The sequence below is a fragment of the Cuculus canorus genome, chromosome 1 (assembly GCF_017976375.1).
Source record: "Cuculus canorus isolate bCucCan1 chromosome 1, bCucCan1.pri, whole genome shotgun sequence".
NCBI lineage: Eukaryota > Metazoa > Chordata > Aves > Cuculiformes > Cuculidae > Cuculus > Cuculus canorus.
Window position 1 is genome coordinate 70,993,438 of NC_071401.1, and position 17,936 is coordinate 71,011,373.

Below are 17,936 nucleotides of genomic sequence, written 5' to 3' on the forward strand. Positions count from 1 at the left end.
AGGAGACTCTTTTTGCACTAAGAAGAGAGCTGAGACGTTTCAGTCAGATTTGCATGTGCTTCCTCCACCATAAGGAAAAAGACGTAAGAGAAAAGGTTTGTGTTTCTTTATTGCTTAACCGACATTCACACTCAGTCTTCCTTTTAAACACTTACCTTTCTTTTCAAGCTATCATTTCCTTCTGCTGATTTTTGCTATTTTTTGTCTCTTAATAAATAAATCTTTAAAAAAACCTATCTTCAACTATTTACTTTAAAGGAAAATTACAGTTATGTTAGTTAAAATGCTACAGAAGTTACTGAATGTCTCAGGTTTCCAGTTGATACTCATTGTGCTTTCTGATGGGCTGATCAGTGTACTGGTTGCTATCATTGCTTTATTAATACCTTGCCCTAAATATTACTTAAAAAATAAAGAAATCTGGGAAATTGTTCAGTGATTCATGTGTTTCCCTCAACACAATATATGATGCTTGTATGTACCCTAAGGTACCAGTTCTGGAAGGGCTTAGCTGTGGCATTTTACCATATGTAGAGGTAAACAGAAATCTTCAGCTTGCAAAGAAGAAGCTAGAATGTGACTTGATGGAGATGCAAAGTGGAGTTGGCATGAAAAGTAACTTAGTATCTGAATCTTTGGCTTTGTTTGCTTGATGCAGGCCTTCATGATACTCTGTGACTGGTTGCTGATTTTGAGTCATCGGGATTCAAATAATAATGAAGAAGCAGTCGAACTTCTAGATTGTCTTCCTAGCACATCACTTCAGGAAAAACTGCTTTTGTTTATCCAGGAACATGTCTTCATGGAAGAAGAAGAGGAAAGCAAAGGTTAGATATCTTCATCACTGGAGAAACAGTCTACCACTTTTGCTGTCATTTGTCATCTGCATGGAATGTATCAGGAAAGGAAAAGGGGCTGGTCTGTTTTCACAGAATCACAGAATCACAAGGTTGGAAAGGACCCATTGGATCATCCGAGTCCAACCATTCCTAACACTCCCTAAACCATGTCCCTAAGCACTTCATCCACCCGTTCCTTAAACGCCTCCAGGGAAGGCGACTCGACCACCTCCCTGGGCAGCCTGTTCCAGTGCCTAATGACTCTTACTGTGAAGAATTTTTTTCTGATATCCAACCTGAACCTCCCCTGACGGAGCTTCAGGCCATTCCCCCTTGTCCTGTCCCCTGTCACTTGGGAGAAGAGGCCAGCTCCCTCCTCTCCACAACCTCCTTTCAGGTAGTTGTAGAGAGTAATAAGGTCTCCCCTCAGCCTCCTCTTCTCCAGGCTAAACAACCCCAGCTCTCTCAGCTGCTCCTCATAAGACTTGTTCTCCAGCCCCCTCACCAGCTTTGTTGCTCTTCTCTGGACACGCTCCAGAGCCTCAACATCCTTCTTGTGGTGAGGGGTCCAGAACTGAACACAGTATTCAAGGTGCGGTCTCACCAGTGCTGAGTACAGGGGCAGAATAACCTCCCTGGACCTGCTGGTGACCCCATTTCTGATACAATCCAAGATGCCGTTGGCCTTCTTGGCCACCTGGGCACATGTTTCTTTTTGTTGAGTCCCTTTACAAAAAAAGTAGCTGATGTGTTATTTGCTGATCAGTATCCATTGTGGAGCAATCGCAGGAAATAGCTGCCTGTTTACTCGTAGAATGAAAAGGGCTGAAGTAACGCACAAGTGGGTAAGAATGGAAAAATACTTGGTAGACCAACTTTGGTCGTACAGCTGATGGTGTTAGAGGAAGGCACTGCAGTGTTACAGCGTGCCTCTGTCAATTCATGGACACTTCTAAATCACCAGAGGGAAGGACTAGTGGGTTTTGACTTGGACGATGCGAGGCAGAATGTAGTGGAAAATTGTACTGGTTGCTCTGTCGCCGTTTTCAAACACATTCAAGATGCCGTATTGAGGCTGTTACTGTCTAGGGTGGTTTCTTTTGGGAGTATTTTGAAAACAGATTGTTAGGTCGCTGTGGTTTTGAGGCTGAGTTTAGGTGTCATGCTTTGAAAAACCAAGCATTGCTCCCGATTACTGTGTCAGACTTCTGTCCTTCAGCTGTTCAGATGCAGTTCTGTGTTCACACAGGGTATTACACTTCTTCAGGTCGCAGTGTATATGCAAGAATTGATGGGCCTAAATTGCAAGAGGGAGACAGCAGAAGAGAATCCTTATTGGTAAAGGTAGAGATAAAATAGTTAAGATTGCTCAAGTAGGTTGTAGTGTCCTAGTCATGGGAGTTTTCGAAGCAGTTTATGTTTCAAGTTGCATATCTTATGTACCTGAAACTGAAATAATTGATCCTGTTTGGGTCAGATGGCCTGAGATCTGTTTCAAAACCATTTTCTATGATGCTTTCAATTCCTCAGCCCTCCCCACAAAGGAGTCATCCCATTTCAGAGTCCTTCCAGAACTAATTATTTTTGTCATGCTGTGCGTGCCCTTGTCTGTGTGCACAAGTAGCAGCTGCTCCATTTTAGCTTTAACTTTAATTTGTAGATACTTCTGATAAATTACTTGTCTTTATGTTTGTTTTCAGGCCCATGGTCCTGCTAGAAGCAGAAACAGTCAACATGAAAATTATAGGTCAAACTGAGGCCTTTTGGCAATTGATAGATTACATTCACAGCAGGAGAGAGTGTATCTCAGTTCTCCTGCTGCAAGAAGCTCTCCCTAAGCACCTTCCTAAGCTGTGTTGGAAGACTGCTAAGAGTATTTATTTTCCGAGTTATCCAGCTAGTAATTAACCCGTGTTCCAGAGACTTCATATATTCTTAATGATACAAAATGATGTTTTTCTTTCACTCTTGTTGATAACCACTTGGAGAGTTTAATCTAAACTCTTCTCTTGTTGACTGTGTATGGCAACTTCTGCTGGTTTTCTGATGAGTTATGTGCTGGTTTTCTAGCATGTGTGTTATTCTAGGGAGAAAAAGTGGTTGCAATTTGTCTGGTCTCTTCCATTTGGTGTGTTTGTGCCTTTTATTCTGCAGTCTGTTTGGTTCTTTTCTGTAGCTGTGAGCAGTTTTGTTCAAGAAGATTCTGACTAGTAGAATTGTAAAAGCCCTATGAAGATCAGAGTATAGAAGACTGTGGAAATAACTCGTTTTCCTTGCAAGCTTTGAAATGGAAATACACCTGTGTTTTCTGATATACACAGGAATCAGTGCTAGCATCTGTTGCCTATCATGTTGACTGAACAGCTGAGTCTGTGCTATTTGGATGAAAGTTGATCATTAAAATAGAGATATCTCGAATGAAGTAGTAGAACAAAGTTTCAATGCTTTTGTTTCCCTAGACGTGACAGAAGAGGAGGAGAGAGAGGATGAAAGTTGCAAACTTGATGACTTGCACAAAAAGCGGAGTCTTCTTGCAGCATATTGCAAGTTAATAGTGTATAATGTGGTAGAGATGACTGCGGCTGCTGAGATCTATAAGTACTATGTGAAGGTAATGTTTTAGATAAGGTTGCTTTGCCATCTCAGTGCGTTTTAGTTTTTTGAAAGCGACTCCAGTATTTGTGAAAGCTGTGGGGTTAATAGTCTTATGGCTCAGAATCCTTGTATAATCACAAAAAGGCTATAAAATCAAGGAAGAGAAGGACAAATCTCTCCTCTCCAAAGGTACCTCACTGCAGACAAAGCAAGTGAAAACTGAGTAGACGTTATGTCTGTCTGAACATCTGCTCCTCAGCATCTCCGGAGGGGCCAATGCTGAGAAGCAGTTTACGGCTGGGAGAGTGTTTTAACTATAGATTCTCTCACTGAAGAGCTCAACTTACTTCATACCACTCACACAATCCATATGCAGAAGGCCTAGATCACGTGAGTCCCAGTATTTGGATGACTGTTTGAGCTTCAGCCACTCTGAAGTAGATTTCACGCCAAGAACAGCGTGGAGTGGGCAGTTTCCTTGAGTCAATAACAGGACTTTGGAAATACCTGAATATAGATCTTGTTCTTGGGCCCAAGGCAAACACTGGTTAAGCATAGAAAACTCTCTTGCTTCTCTCCTGAGGAGGCTTTCTTCTTTTGTGATATTAAATACTTAACAATTTTAGTGTAACTTCAATCTTCACATAGCTTTTAAAGGAGCACACCAGTGCCTAACATATGAAATAATGCCAAAAATCCAGTTTTCATCTTTAGCTTGGGTGTTCTGATACTGGAAGGGTTTTATGAACTTGTTTTGTCACATGAACACAGTCATGTGTTTTGTGCACTGCTAGTGCTAAAGAAGGGAAATGACAATTCTTATTTGTTTTGTTGATGTTAATAGACCTACAATGATTTTGGAGACATAATTAAAGAAACATTAAGCAAGACGAGGCACAGTAACAGAATTCAGAGTGCCAAGACGCTGGTTCTCTGTCTGCAGCAGGTAAGGTTAAGATTATAGCAAGAGGCTCGGGGCTCTTATGAGTTTTTTTTGCCTGCCTTGCCATAATTATCCAAATTCATTAAAAAACATACTGGAAGAAATTGTTTCCTTGCCTATACCTTGTATGTGTATGTTGGTTTTGCGTGTCATGATAAAAACTCCTTTCAAAGCATTACATCTGTTTTAAAACAGTTTTTCTGCATGATTTTATTGTCTTGTTTTAAATATTCAAATGCACAGTGTTAGGACTGGTGAGAGATTATGGAGTACTGTTTCTTGGGACATGGTAGGTGTCTCTTAACCGTAGCAAAGGTTAAGGATATTATTCTGTGTTTTGTGGACTACCTAAATTCCTGTTGAATTTGAGGAACCACAAATGTGTCAGTGGCTGGCCAGATCTAATCCCCACTATTTTCAGTCATTTTTTTCTGGAGGAAAACGTATTGCAGCTCTTCTGAAGGTTCTCAGTTGCTGGGGCTTGCAGCTGCTGACTGATGAGGCCAGTTAGCTATTTTAGCAGCTGCTTTTGCTGGCTCTGGTCATGGCCAGAGCTGCTTCTGGCTTGCAGTCGTGCTGTAAGCCACAGAGCAGGCTTCTCCCTGGAGGTACTGATACATGAGCTTTGCTTATTTCACACACGTTGCCAGAGGCTTAGATCTGTGAACAAGCCCCTGAAATCCGAGCTTAGATGAGGCTAAGCAGCATTTGGCTACATATATTTTGCTGACATAGTCAGGACTTGGTGTTTAGGTATCACATAGACAACAGGCCCTTTTTGTCCGTTGCTTGACCTTGAAAGTTAACAGGTTGAAGGGAACGAGCTACTTCCATGTTCTGTAATGAAGAAAACCCAAAACAGTTAATTTGGCTCCAGACTAGCTTTTGACCCAGTCTCACTCTAAGAAATTGAACTACACTGTGGCCAGGCTTGATGCTTTGTATCTGCATCTGATACTCCTAACAGTCTCTGGGGCAAGTTAGGCCTCTTGAGCTTGATTCGGAAGTCCCAACAGGAGATGAGGTCTGTAGTGGCAGCATCTTTAGGAATCAGTTCTCTGCGTATGAACATATTTATTTATGTATTTTTTAATTGTGCCTGCCTGTTGAGCGCAACAGTGCCCTTTGTATCAGTTGCTTGTCGTTGTTCCAGTTGTGTGCTTCTCGAACACAAAACTTACCTGCTCTTTTGTAAGGCTTCTGTCTGCATAAGGTAACTGTTGCTTGCTCTGTGTATATCTCCGTGTCCTCCTGGTGCTTCGTTTGCCTGCAGGATTACATATGGTTGCTTATCTGAGATTTGTCTTGCAGTTGTTTCAGACACACACAGAAAACCAAGAGAGCAGTAGTGGTGTGGATTTCTCCTCTGCTTCCTTCACAAATATGAAAGAACTTGCTCGTCGCTTTTCACTAACGTTTGGCTGGGACCAGGTGAAATCCAGAGAGTCTGTAGCAATGATACACAAGTATGTGCCACCTAACATCACTTTGTCCACAGTCGTTGCTTTTGTTAGTTGCGTGTTTTATTACTCTGTTCTCTCTATTTTTATTTCCAATAGGGAAGGGATTGAATTTGCTTTTCAGGGAGCCACTGGAGTAGATGGAAGATGCTTGCCTCCTAACTTGAGCTTTCTGTTAATCATCAGTGAATTTTCCAACAAGCTGCTAAAGCCTGACAAAAGACTAGTGTAAGTGCTTTTACAGTCAAACACAGCTTGTGTTTTGTGTCTCCTTGTATGTGGGACAGTTGACCTTCAGCATTGTAGAAGTTGCTCAAGGGCTTTTCAGAGAACTTTTGAAATCAATCTGCCCCTGAGGCTGTTCGTTTGAGAGGTGATTGTAGAGATTTGTAGTATGAGTTATTTCAGATTATACATGCAGTGTGCGTTCTAGATCTTTTTTGGACATAGTTGTGGCCACACGTGGCAATTCTTCTAAGGGGAAAACAGTGCAAAAGATTCGCAACTTGACTAGCTAGTGAAGTGCCAGGAGTGCTTTTCTGAACAGAAAAGTAAAAGAGAAAAGATTGAGCAAGAGGTAATGCCCAGATCATTATTTTGTAATGATTGAATTTCGGAGGTTCAGGACTGAATTAAACAGGTTCCATGGAATATATTTGGAATAGAAATATACATGACAATATTCATAATGGGGATATCTAAATTAAAGAATTTAGTTTACAGGGGAATGTGCCCTGCTCTCATTAGGCCCCTGTGTTTTACACTGGTTTAAATATTTACATTTAGTAATATAAGAATGCTAGCCTTCTTTTGGCATCATGAGATGTGATGATACACCTGAACAGGGAGATGTATGATTATGTCTCTTACCGCCTTCTTCACCTGACTCTGGCAGTTTTTGGGAAGGAAGTAGTGTTCTTCCTTCTGTTTGCTGCTTATTTTGGATTTAGGTCTCTGCTTTTCAATCTTCTTATTTACTGATACTGTAAAAACTATTGCAAAATATAAAACAGCTATTTTCATTTTCCTGAGAGCATATATGAAGACGTGAGGACATAAGATGGAGTATTAAAACACGTCTGCCTTTTTGAATTTCTGAGCAAAATCTCTTCAGTACCTGACAGGAAAAGGTTAGGCTTTGGGGAAGAATTCGGTGGAAATGGAGAAATAGCTCTCAACAGCTATATTTTGTGGAGGTTAACTTCCATGGGAATCATCACACAGTTTTTATATAACATGGGTCAAGAGTGATAGAGTGTCTACTTTCCTGTTACTTTATGTGACAAATACAGTTTATTAATGAGTACCAGCTACCCAGACAGCATATTTTGAAAAATGGATTCAAAACCAAAATTCAAAATGCAGAAGAAAAACGTTTGATGTATACAGATTACAACTTCTGGTAAATCTGAAATGGATAATCTGTAGGTAGTGATAACTTCTCTTTCTGTTCTGGCATTTTTTTCAGAGGAAATTTTCTACTAGAGTTGGTTTTGTATAGTTTCTGTACAACCCTTTAGATGTTATCTGGATTTTTAAAGAACTGTTATCATATGTGTGGTGACACTTGTGCAATAAGTAGATTTCTGTTCATCGGTTTTTGAAAACCTCTGTAACTTCTTTTACCTCCAATGAATATTTTAATTAAACGAGGAAAATATTTCATCATTAATGTGAGCAGATTTAAAACTAAATCCTGGTGATTCTTTTTTCCTAGGGCTATATTTAACTTCTTGACTAGTAGATATATTCCAGAAGTATATTCCTGAATGTATTAGATACATACATTCAAGTAGGTTTATTCATTGAAAACTTCTGTGGGAAATGCAAAACCAAGCCGGGAATGCTCTTTGACTTCATTTTTTACTGTTTCAGATCCTCCCACTGCTGTTGGGAACAAATGGGAAACAATAAAATTCACAAGGAGGGAAATTGCGATTTATCCACAACTACATTCAATCTGTGTTTCTAGAGGAACTGTTTCTATTCTGGGAGACCTAAAATGTTTTGCAGGGGCTGGAGATTATATTTCCTCTCAGAAATATTTAGGTTTTACTCCATCATAAATTACTGGATGGAATGTTTTAGGTCAACATGAACTTTTAGAAATAAACATCTGGTTATTTTCATTTTTATTATTAATCATAGGATTGATGTCCAGGTTCGTACGTTAACATATGTGAATGTACCTGTAACAGATGAGATGCAGAATATGGGCATTTGTTAGAAAGGAGTATATTTCAACACCCTCAAAGTATATGGATTTTTAACCTACTCCCCTGTAATTGCACAGGCCGTAGCAGTAAAATATCTGACTTGTCAATTGCTCTATGCCACAAAATGCACACAAGAAATGAATTATTGAATAACAAGCGGCATGAAGGGCCTGATTCCTGAATCAGTAGGATTCTTTCCATTGACATTGATAGCAGTTGGATTAGACCCTAAAACAGTAGTTACAATACAGGCTTGTTCGAAACCAACAAATTCCATTACCAGGTTTCTTGATCCCTGGAGCCCCCAGAGTCCATGACTGTAATTGTTTCAGAGTTCATGCTTACCCTAACCTCCCAGCACTGGTTTTCTTGTTTTGCAAAGCAAATTAAATGTCTGATATTTTCCAGGCCGTGCTCCTAATCAAAGAAAGAATAATATACTGTACAGGCTGGCGTTAAAACTGTCACTTCTGGTATTTGCTAAGGTGGAGTCTGTTTTAACAACACTGGGCTTGATTTTGAAGTGATGAACTGTAGCTGAAATGTGGTGAATATCCAGTTTCTAATCCTGAGTCAGACTTCAGTTTTTCTTTTCTTATCGTTATGGAGTAGGAATCGGTCAGAAAGAATTTGTCATAAATGTCCTGTTTTTCAAAAAGAATGTTTGAAGGAGACCTCTTTGCTTCGGAAAAGGTGATAACTTCACCTGGGATTCACAGAGGCCCTGTGTCAAGTCTCTGTGTTGAATCAGGCAGAAGAGGGATTTGAGCCGCTGTTTCCCATATCTTGTGTGTTGTCCTAACTGCAGAGCTGTTAACTGCCTCTTGCAGACACTTGAAATTTTATTGGCAACCTGAGAGAGTTGGATTGAGTTTGAGATGATATTATAGAACAGGCGCTCCTGGTAACTACCCAATTTCATGACCTGCTGTACTACTGAATCACTAGGAGCATCTCTTGCCTGGAGTCTCCTTTGTGTTGTAATCCATGAGGCAGAAAAGGGCTACCAGGGGAAGAGATGCATCCTCACTGAGTTCTGCTCTGTTCAGACTGTTCCTGGCAGTGGCAATTGGCAGTGACTTTTCCTGCACAGGAAAGTCTTTCTGGAGACTGATGTAATTCTGCAATTCCCGTGAATCAACCTGTGAAGTGTTGTTTCTAGTGCTAAAATTCAAGCACTCTTTCAGCATCAAAGACATTGACATTTTAAATATTCAGTTCAGAAAAGTCACATATTTCTGAGAGAAGGGATGACCTTTCTTTTTCTTTGATGATTTTATCTGCATGTTTGGAGAGTAGAGGGAAAATGCCTTTCTAGCAATAGCTTCTCTAGGTACCAAGGGGAAAGATACTGAGTTTTCTTATGGTGGCTTTTGGTATTCTTCAGGTATGCCTACTTACAGAGGTACATAGTAGAACCACTGCCTTGCAGAGGAGATGAATGGCAGCCATTGATTTGGTACAGAAACTCTTTACTGGCGAGTGAAGATGAGGAGAGCTCCGTCCTCGGCAGTTCAGGAAAGTGGTCCCCCGTGGGCGCATCTAAAGTGCCTTCTTTTAAGAGGAAATTGTCTAATGGTATGAAAATGTCCTTGTTCTGGATTAGCCATACTTGCTTTGTCCAAGCAAAAATGCACTTCATACTTTGCCTTAGCAGCACTACAGTGTGTTGGATGTTGTTGATTTTCCAGTTTGAAGTGTGGCTTTTGCCTTCAGCTTTGTTGTTGTAAAATGCCTCTTAATCTCTCAATAGGAGGAATAGCACAAAGTCTGGAGGCTTTGTGTGAGCCAAATTCAGATGATCTTGCATTCTGCTCTGTGCTGAGCTCTGGCATTTGTCTGTGCCATTGAGACTTGGTTCATTGCTTTCAGTTGTTAAGGTATGGGTGTTGCTGCTTTAGGCCCTGTAGATTATTGAGACAGGAGAAGTATTTCTGAAGGTGATTAAGATCTTGAGCCAGATGATCTAGGCCAAATCACCTTTTGGGGTCTTCCTCTGTGTTGAATTTTTAGGGACCCTATAGGATTATACTCCTAAGTTAAAAAATTATAGTTATGGGGCTGGATCCAGACAACAGCAGCTGTCATGGAATTCCAATCCATAATGAGGCATTTGCTGCACTGATATAGTGGGACTTAGTAAATGCAGCAAAGCCACGATTAAACCAATTGGCAGTAAAAATGCCAAGTGCTATGGACATGTGCAGTTGTATGTGGAGGAAAGGGAATTTTTCCAGAGCAACCTCTTATTTCTCCCTCATCTTTTCTGAGAAATTTTCTTTTCAGTGATCTGCCTTTGGAAAGCTTGTTCATTTGTGTCCCAAAGGCCCTCCTTTCTTGAGGGTTATACAAACTCAGCAGTACTGATAGCACTTGGGACCAACGTCATAATTCTAGATTACAGAAATGACCAGTGGGCAAAGTAAATTGATTTTCTTTCGTGTGGCTTTTAGCTGTTCCTTCAGTAAATTAATGCTTTGCTCCAAACATCCCTTTGAGCTGCTTGGTGCCGTTGTTTCAGCGCTGCGAGGAGAATGCTGGAAATGTCTACCTCAAGACTTTTGAGAGTTAGGCTGGAGAATGAGTCTGTTCACTGTCTGTTACAGGGTCTTTGCCTGAAACGAGTAAGACTGAAGCAGCAAGCAAAGCTCCAGACCTGCAGTGTGCTTCCCAGCTTCCCTCTGCAGCTGGGAAAAGCAGAAAGAGGCTAAAATCTCGAGAGATGCATTTGCAGGAACATTTGCCGTTCCTTTGTCCAGGAGGGCTACAGAGGAGATACTGGTGAGAGTTTCATATCATACAGGCTCCTTCACTTGTCCTGATATTGACAGCTGGGGTCTCTGTCCACCTCTGCTGCTGTTTTTTTTAATACTTCCATGAGCAAAGGACACAGAGTGTGTGCCCCTCCAGTCTTTCTTACGAGCTGTGTCCCAGAGACAGGTTATATGTTTGGTTTCCTCAGTCCAATATCTGCATTTGCTGCTTTAGCTCGATTGTCCCCACCTGTCACAGGACTTCTGTGCCTTCTTGGAGTAATATCAACCATGCAGAGGAAAAGACAAGGAAGGGTGAGAGTTCCCTGTCCCACTTCTCTTGTCTCTGGTCCTGATTAGAGGGCTGTGGTGTCAGTTACTCCCTGGCTGTTTGCTGCAGCCTGATGAGTGTTTTTCTGCATCTCTGTAAATGGAAGAAGATTCCTGCCTCTGCAGATCTGCTGTTGACTATTGTTTGACTGGTGACTTTCTTCTAGAGGGGTGCATGTCTGTATGCAGCATGCACACATGCCTGAGTGAAACTCCGCTGAAATTGGATGTAAGAGAGGCTTTGTGGAATTAGGGAGTGTGGAGTCGACTTTTGTGCTCAAAGTGCTCATTTGGTATATTTTTCTTTAATACAGTTCAGGTATTGAGGTGTTAGATGCCATTTCCCATATTGATAAGTTAAAAGTTGAAACAGATCCCAGAAAGACGCATGTTTTTCCAGGTCTAGGGACACTTGTTGAATGGACCTGGTGAAAACAAGTGAAATAGAACAAAGATTTATTAAACATTTAGGTGGTTGCAGATCCAGCCCCTGTTTAAATGAATGTTTTGTCTCTGAACTGCTTTGTTGGAAATTCCTTGAAGCATAACCTCTTTCATACCTGGGAAATACTGGACCAGAAACTTTGGGCTACCTTACATGGATATCTCAGCAACAGATTGCAATATATGAGCTACTCTGCCTTAAGCATATGTGTGACATGTGCAACCTCAAGATATAGCTTTTCTTTTCCAGCAAAGATGAGATTAAGACAGAAGGTGCATCAGAGGAGGGTCAAGCAGAAGACACAGTTGAAGATGTCGATGTTGATGTGGTTGGTGCAGACCAGGTAATTCCAGCTTGGGTTTTCCAGCCCTGAGGACAGCTGTAGTTGGAGTGGGTGAATGTGAGTTTGGAGTCTCCTGAGTACCCATCTAGAAGCAAAGTGGCTGCTCTTTTGTGGCCCTTTTCAGGCTGAGAAAATGGATTATCTCCCCTTCCCAGCAGCAGCTGTAGTCTTCAGCTTCACCTATTTTTGAGGCAATTCTTAGTGTAGGATCTGGACCTCCTTAGGTAAGTTGAATACCAGATAGGGTTCCTTCTGACAAGTATCCTGTTTTCTTTTGTCCCAGACTGTGAAGCTGCTTGATTTAAAGCCATTTGCTGCAGTTGCTTGATGTTATTGAGACATTGTAGAGATGGCACTTTGCATGGTCTGCAAGGAGTGTCTGCTGCAAAATGGTGTTTGCATTGTGCTTGTTTGCATTGTGTTCTTTAGATTGAAAGACTTGGAATATGTCTGATTACTGATCAGCCCAGGGTTCTCGATGGAGTGTCCCTTGTTTCTTGACCTTTTCCAGCCAAGGCTGTTGGGGAGATTAAATTGTCCACAGACCAGCTGGGGATTGAAGAGAAGCATGCAGACATTGTGGGCATGGAGTGGCAGCCAGTGTAGCCTGGGGGTTGTCTTGTGGGCACCGGCTGCCTTTGGGATCAGATAATAGTTTGGGAAAACTGCAGCTGTCTGCCTGGGTCTCAGCTCAGCCATGGGGTGGATACTTCCAGCAGGGAAGGGCTTCTAGCCCCGTGGGACAGTGGAATGCAAGGACTCAAACAGGCTCTTGTGTTGCAGCAGTGACTGCTGAAAGTCGGAGATAAAAAAGGAGCTGTGAGGTTTGCTGTGCTGCAGCCATGACATCTCCTGTCCTGTAGGGGTTTGCTGTGTCAGCCACTGCAAGAGGCTGAGTAGTGCCTTAGGGTTTTCTCCTGTATTTCCTCCTGCTTCTGGAATTCTAAAGTGCAAACCCAGAGCTTGGCAGACAGATTTTTGCAGTCCTTCAAGCAACACCTTGATTTTCAGTGGCTCTGGTAATCTGGGATTTTAGAGCCACATTCAAAGACCTTGTCTGATTATAGACTTCTTAAAATGAGTTTTTCTTGTAAAGTTGAACACATGGTTTCTTTTCATATTTGAGTGGTGGGGTTTCTGTTTTATTTCATTTTTTAAGAGGACTAGAAGGAAAAAGGGACTTCTGCCTTTTCTTCCAGTCCTGTGACTTTTAAAAGTTAGACTGTTTGTTTGGACCATATGCTTGGAGCAGCTCCTGTTGAAGACAGAGCATACAAGTATTTAACTGTATTGTCCAAGATCCAAACCATACAGAAATTGCAGTACTCATCTAGTATGTGGCCTCCCTCTGTAGTGCCTTTTCCCAGCTCCTTGTGGAATAAAAATGCTCCTTTCCTTCTGTGGAAGCTAAATATAGTGCTTCTCAGGAGCCAGCTCCTCTTGGCCAAGTTGCTGAATGGCGAGGCTATGCTTTTATTCTGATAGAATGGTTTGGATCAGAAGGGACCTTAAAGATCATGTAGTTCCAACCCCCCTGCCATGGGCAGGGACATCCCACTAGACCAGGCTGCCCAAGGCCCCATCCAACCTGGCCTTGAACATCTCCAGGGATGGGGCAGCCACAGCTTCCTTGGGCAACCTGTGCCAGTGTCTTACCATGGTCATGGTGAAGAATTTCTTCCTAATGTCCAATTAGAATCTTTCCCCTTACGATTTATAACCATTCCCCCTAGTCCTGTTACTACAAGCCTTTGGAAAGAGTCCCTCTGCAAGCTTTCCTGTAGCCCCTTCAGGTACTGGAAGGCTACTGTAAGGCCTCCCCTTGTGTGCTCTTTCTTATGTGGTGTTTCCTTGATAGTATGAGACTGACAGTCTTTTTTTCTTTTGGTGTAGGATAATTAAGAAGCTGAGAGGATAAATGGGAGTGAAGAACACACTACTATTTTTTTTTTTCTGTGAGTTATGTAACTGAAAACGGGTTTGCAATGGCAGCAAGCGTGCCAATGGGAGATGGGAGCCAAGTTAGATCTCTGCCTGCAGGCCTCCACCCAGAACCAGTTCCTAGCACTGCTGTTGATTTCTCCACATTGCTGCTTGAGGTGTTATTGATTTGGCTGTTGCGCTTCTAAGGCTGCAGGTGTTACGAACATCATTATTCAACTGCATCTTGCTCCTTGGTGCTGCATTGGAACAATTCCCAACCTAATGAGTGGAATCGGGGTGTTGATTCAAAGACACTGTAAACTAGATGGAACAAGCTTGCTCAAATCAGCGCAGGGGCAGTGTTCTGCTGGATATATTCTTTACCATTCAAGATAACCAAGATGGATGTCTGCTCATTTCCTGGTACCTGACTGCGGGGAGAAAGGAGTCTGGCTCAGCTGTGAATGCTGTGACCCACTGTCTGATGGCAGGTGACTTGGAAGTGACATTGCCTGCCTGTAAGATGGAAAACGTGGATCAAATAATCTGAAAGTATTTCTGAATTCCAGTGCTTAGACAGATGCATTTAGTGGTCTGTGGCGATTGGGATGTGTTCCCTGGAGACTTGCATCAAGGCTTCTACATAACAAAGAAAGAAAGAGTGAACCAGTTGAGTATTTTGCTGTGGAAGAAATCCTTCATACACAGTGATCATGTGGTATTGACTTGGAAAATATAAAGCCTGGAAAGACAATGTGAATAGACTGTAAATATGGCCCTTCAAGTTTCTCCATTTTGGAAATGATTGTCACTTGAGTGTTTTTGAGGGAGCAGGCTGGGGCGTACTGGCTGCTTTTGCTGACCCTATGTTACTGCTCCGTGGAATTGTACACTACATTAATCCTATCAATCATCTGCTTTATTTTATATACATATATTATATATATATTTTGGATTGTAACGATGTAAAATAAACTCCACAACCATTGCTATCCCCGAGTACTGATAGTGCCAGTGCCAGTCCCACACTAGTCTGGAGTCAGAAGAGCAGCATTGCTACCGGCTGCCTTGTTGGCCCCATTATCAAATAGATGAGCGAGTGAGCTCCTATGAGGTTGAAGTGAAATCCAGAGGTGTTTCCCAGGGAACAGTAAAGCTATTGTGTTGCATTTTGCATAATTACCCACACAACAGGCTAATGCAAGGGCAGAGGGAGTGCTACAATGCCCATCCAGACCTACTCCTTTGGAGTTCCCCAGTGTTTGCCTCCATACCTGGACTGGGATGGTGATGTTTCTCTTATCCCTCAAAATCTCCACCTCTAGGCCTAAACTCTCACTAGGTCAGCAGAATGCAGCTGGACTCAGACTAAGAAAATGGTACCCCTGGGACCACATCAAAGGTGTTTTAATTCTTGTAAAGAAAGACCAGGGCCAGGAATTGTCCTTTTAGGGGAAGGTACAGTGATCCTCATAGTTAACGTATGGCAAGAAAAGTCACTTCCACAGTAACACCAGAATTTGTTTACTAGAAGCTGTGCCAGTCCTTTAGGGAAAAAAAGGGACTTGGTTACCTTACGTATAATAGGGAAGAGGATTTAAGAGGCACTTCATTAAACATTGCCAACAACAGCTATGGGCTCTGGAGAAGAGCTCTCCTGTGCATGATAGCTCTGTTTAATGGAGAAATGTCACTGTGTAATGGATCACAGAATCCTAGAATCACTTGGTTGGAAAAGACCTTTGAGATCATGAAGTCCAGCTGTACTTGTCCACTACCGAACCCTATCCCAGAGCCCCTCATCCACCTTGCCTGAGAGAAGTCCTTGGCTGTACAAATTCCCTTTCGAAGAAGGGGGGGTTTCCAGCTGAAGGGTTTTGGGTAGGGAAAAGCTGTTAGCTCTGGAACGGAAACAGTAGTTCAAGGTCATCTTTTAGGAAGCCCATTGGTCATCCTTTTCTATCTTGGTGAACAAAGCTTAATATAAATGCTCCGTGTATCTTTACTGCTTAGAACTCCCAAACCATGGACACATAGTGAAAGGTACCTGGCCCACACTAGAGCAATTCAACATTGATTGAGTGTCCAGTAGAACTGGATTAATCAACCCCAATTTTATTTATAAATAAATATAATTCCAGTGAATTTATTTATAACTACCAGATGTTAGCGATGAGATTCATCATTTGAGATAAACCAGTGTCTGCGTGGGTGGTGTGATGAGTTGAGTGGAACAGCTCCCTCTCTGCCACTTCCAGCTGTTCAGCAACAATGTCTTTTGGATGACAAAAGAACCCACTAGAGCGTGATTGCTTTGGCTGTGCAGCTTGGTGTAATTATCCAAGGGGACTGTACGGACTTAATCGTGTAACCCATCGAGTCTTAAACGGTTCTTTGATGGTAGGAAGCCGATGGTGTGCAGTGCATAACAGCAAAGGGAACCGATAAATTACACGTATGAAAATCTTTATTTGAAAATACAAACATGATTTTAAAACATTTTAACAGATCTACACTGCAACCAAAAAATAACTTACATCTTTTTGTACATTTTTTTTCTTTTCAACAAAAGCTGTTTAACAGTAAGAGTGAGGCAACAATTTCAAGCTGCTGTGACACTGATGAATATCCATGGAATGTGTCAATAGCAAACAACTGAAGGGGGACAGACGGAAGCGCTGAATGCCCACAACAAGTTAGTGCACATCACTGACCAAGTACCGTTCATACAAAGGGTTTAAAAAAGATTGGTTCCTTCTACATGAATTAACGCTCATTTTGGATCAAGCAGGAAGAGATTTCATTATTAAATAATCTTTTTAGAATGAACATCAATGAAAAGACTGAAGTTTAGAAGGGCAAGCAAAATTAAAAGTTGGGGCAAACAAGGAACTACACAGAGAAGAGAAGCAACTTGTCCAAGGCGTTTGCTTTTTGTGCACTAATATGCTCAGCTTGCCAAATAAAACTGCTTGTAAATGAGAGCCAAATCATGCACTCACAGTCACATCTCCTTGCCAAGGCCTCCAACAGCCCAGGACTGTCTGGAAGCACAAAAGCATCGCAGGGCAGGTATAAAATTGTCTCCTTACCTCCCATACCAGGACAGGAAATCCTGCTCCCTTGTGGGATGGAGATGGTCAGTGCACCACACATCAACTTAGAGAGAATTATACAGTTTTCTTAAAACCAGCAGGTTACTTTTCTCTAATGGCAAATATTGTTATTCTTCCAAAAGGGAATTATGCAACATCTGTAAATAAATATTTTTAATCTATTTTACAAACTATAGACTATTGAATAAATACAAAAAGTTTTGTCATTCCATACAAATGTGCTTCTTTTATTTAAAAGGTAGTGTAGTGATTAAATATTTTTAGCACAAAACTAAGCTGACTTCCTGGAAACAAACCCCACTGGAACGCGTGGGCGCGTAGCAGACCCGCTGCAGACCGTCCCCTTCTCTTCTGCAAGTGCTGACCCCAAGCAACCACTACTCAAAGTACTCTTCGTAGTCATATTCATCCAAGTCCACACCAGCCAGATGGGAAGGCATTTCAAAAAACGGTCTTTTTTCCATTTGATACTTGAGGACATTGGCCTTCTGATGGTCTACAGGATTCAGTTCTGCTTCATACCTAGGAGCGGGCAAAAAAAAAGGAAAATTAGTCCCACTATGTTGGGAAGAGCCTGAGTGAGAGAGCACCAACAAGGCACCTGCAAGAAGAGTAGTATTTCCAGTATTTTATATTTACAGTAAAGAAACAGAGGCAGCACCAGGTTTCTGCAATAATTATTAAATTTAAGCTAGCTTATTCCTGACATGTGTGGAACTTAATGAGATGCAGGGCTTTACTGAAAGGATTCAAAGCACGTACAGCTCTAGTGGACCACTCGTCAGTTAGAAATGGTCACTGCAAGACTTAAGTGCTCGACAGAAACCCTTCCAGTTCTTCCCAAGAAAGTTGAAATTGTGCTGAATGAGGCAGAACAAGCTACACCTGTAGCAGATACAACAAAAGAGAAAGAAGACCACAAGAGTTATTAAAATGTACATGAGCACAAATGAGTGACAGCAGCCAACTGTGT

General features: G+C 41.8%; 2 protein-coding genes across 4 annotated transcripts in view; one reads left to right on the forward strand and one right to left on the reverse strand.

Annotated features, from left to right (window-relative positions):
* LOC104063739 (cohesin subunit SA-2) overlaps nucleotides 1-13,958 on the forward strand; it is a 63,096-nt gene extending 49,138 nt beyond the window's left edge. For both annotated transcript variants that reach the window (XM_054086353.1, XM_054086427.1), the window contains 10 exons: nucleotides 3-95; nucleotides 659-827; nucleotides 3,299-3,450; nucleotides 4,279-4,380; nucleotides 5,689-5,843; nucleotides 5,937-6,065; nucleotides 9,441-9,631; nucleotides 10,660-10,834; nucleotides 11,831-11,924; nucleotides 13,818-13,958. In XM_054086353.1, the coding sequence (XP_053942328.1) occupies nucleotides 3-95; nucleotides 659-827; nucleotides 3,299-3,450; nucleotides 4,279-4,380; nucleotides 5,689-5,843; nucleotides 5,937-6,065; nucleotides 9,441-9,631; nucleotides 10,660-10,834; nucleotides 11,831-11,924; nucleotides 13,818-13,826 (1,269 nt within the window). In that variant the 3' untranslated portion in view covers nucleotides 13,827-13,958. The remainder of the gene's footprint in view (nucleotides 1-2; nucleotides 96-658; nucleotides 828-3,298; nucleotides 3,451-4,278; nucleotides 4,381-5,688; nucleotides 5,844-5,936; nucleotides 6,066-9,440; nucleotides 9,632-10,659; nucleotides 10,835-11,830; nucleotides 11,925-13,817) is intronic.
* Nucleotides 13,959-17,339: 3,381 nt separating this feature from the next.
* Nucleotides 17,340-17,936, reverse strand: part of PPP2R3B (protein phosphatase 2 regulatory subunit B''beta) — a 50,833-nt gene continuing 50,236 nt past the window's right edge. For both annotated transcript variants that reach the window (XM_054086532.1, XM_009565968.2), the window contains one exon: nucleotides 17,340-17,485. In XM_054086532.1, coding sequence (XP_053942507.1) covers nucleotides 17,341-17,485 — 145 coding nt within the window. In that variant the 3' untranslated portion in view covers nucleotide 17,340. The remainder of the gene's footprint in view (nucleotides 17,486-17,936) is intronic.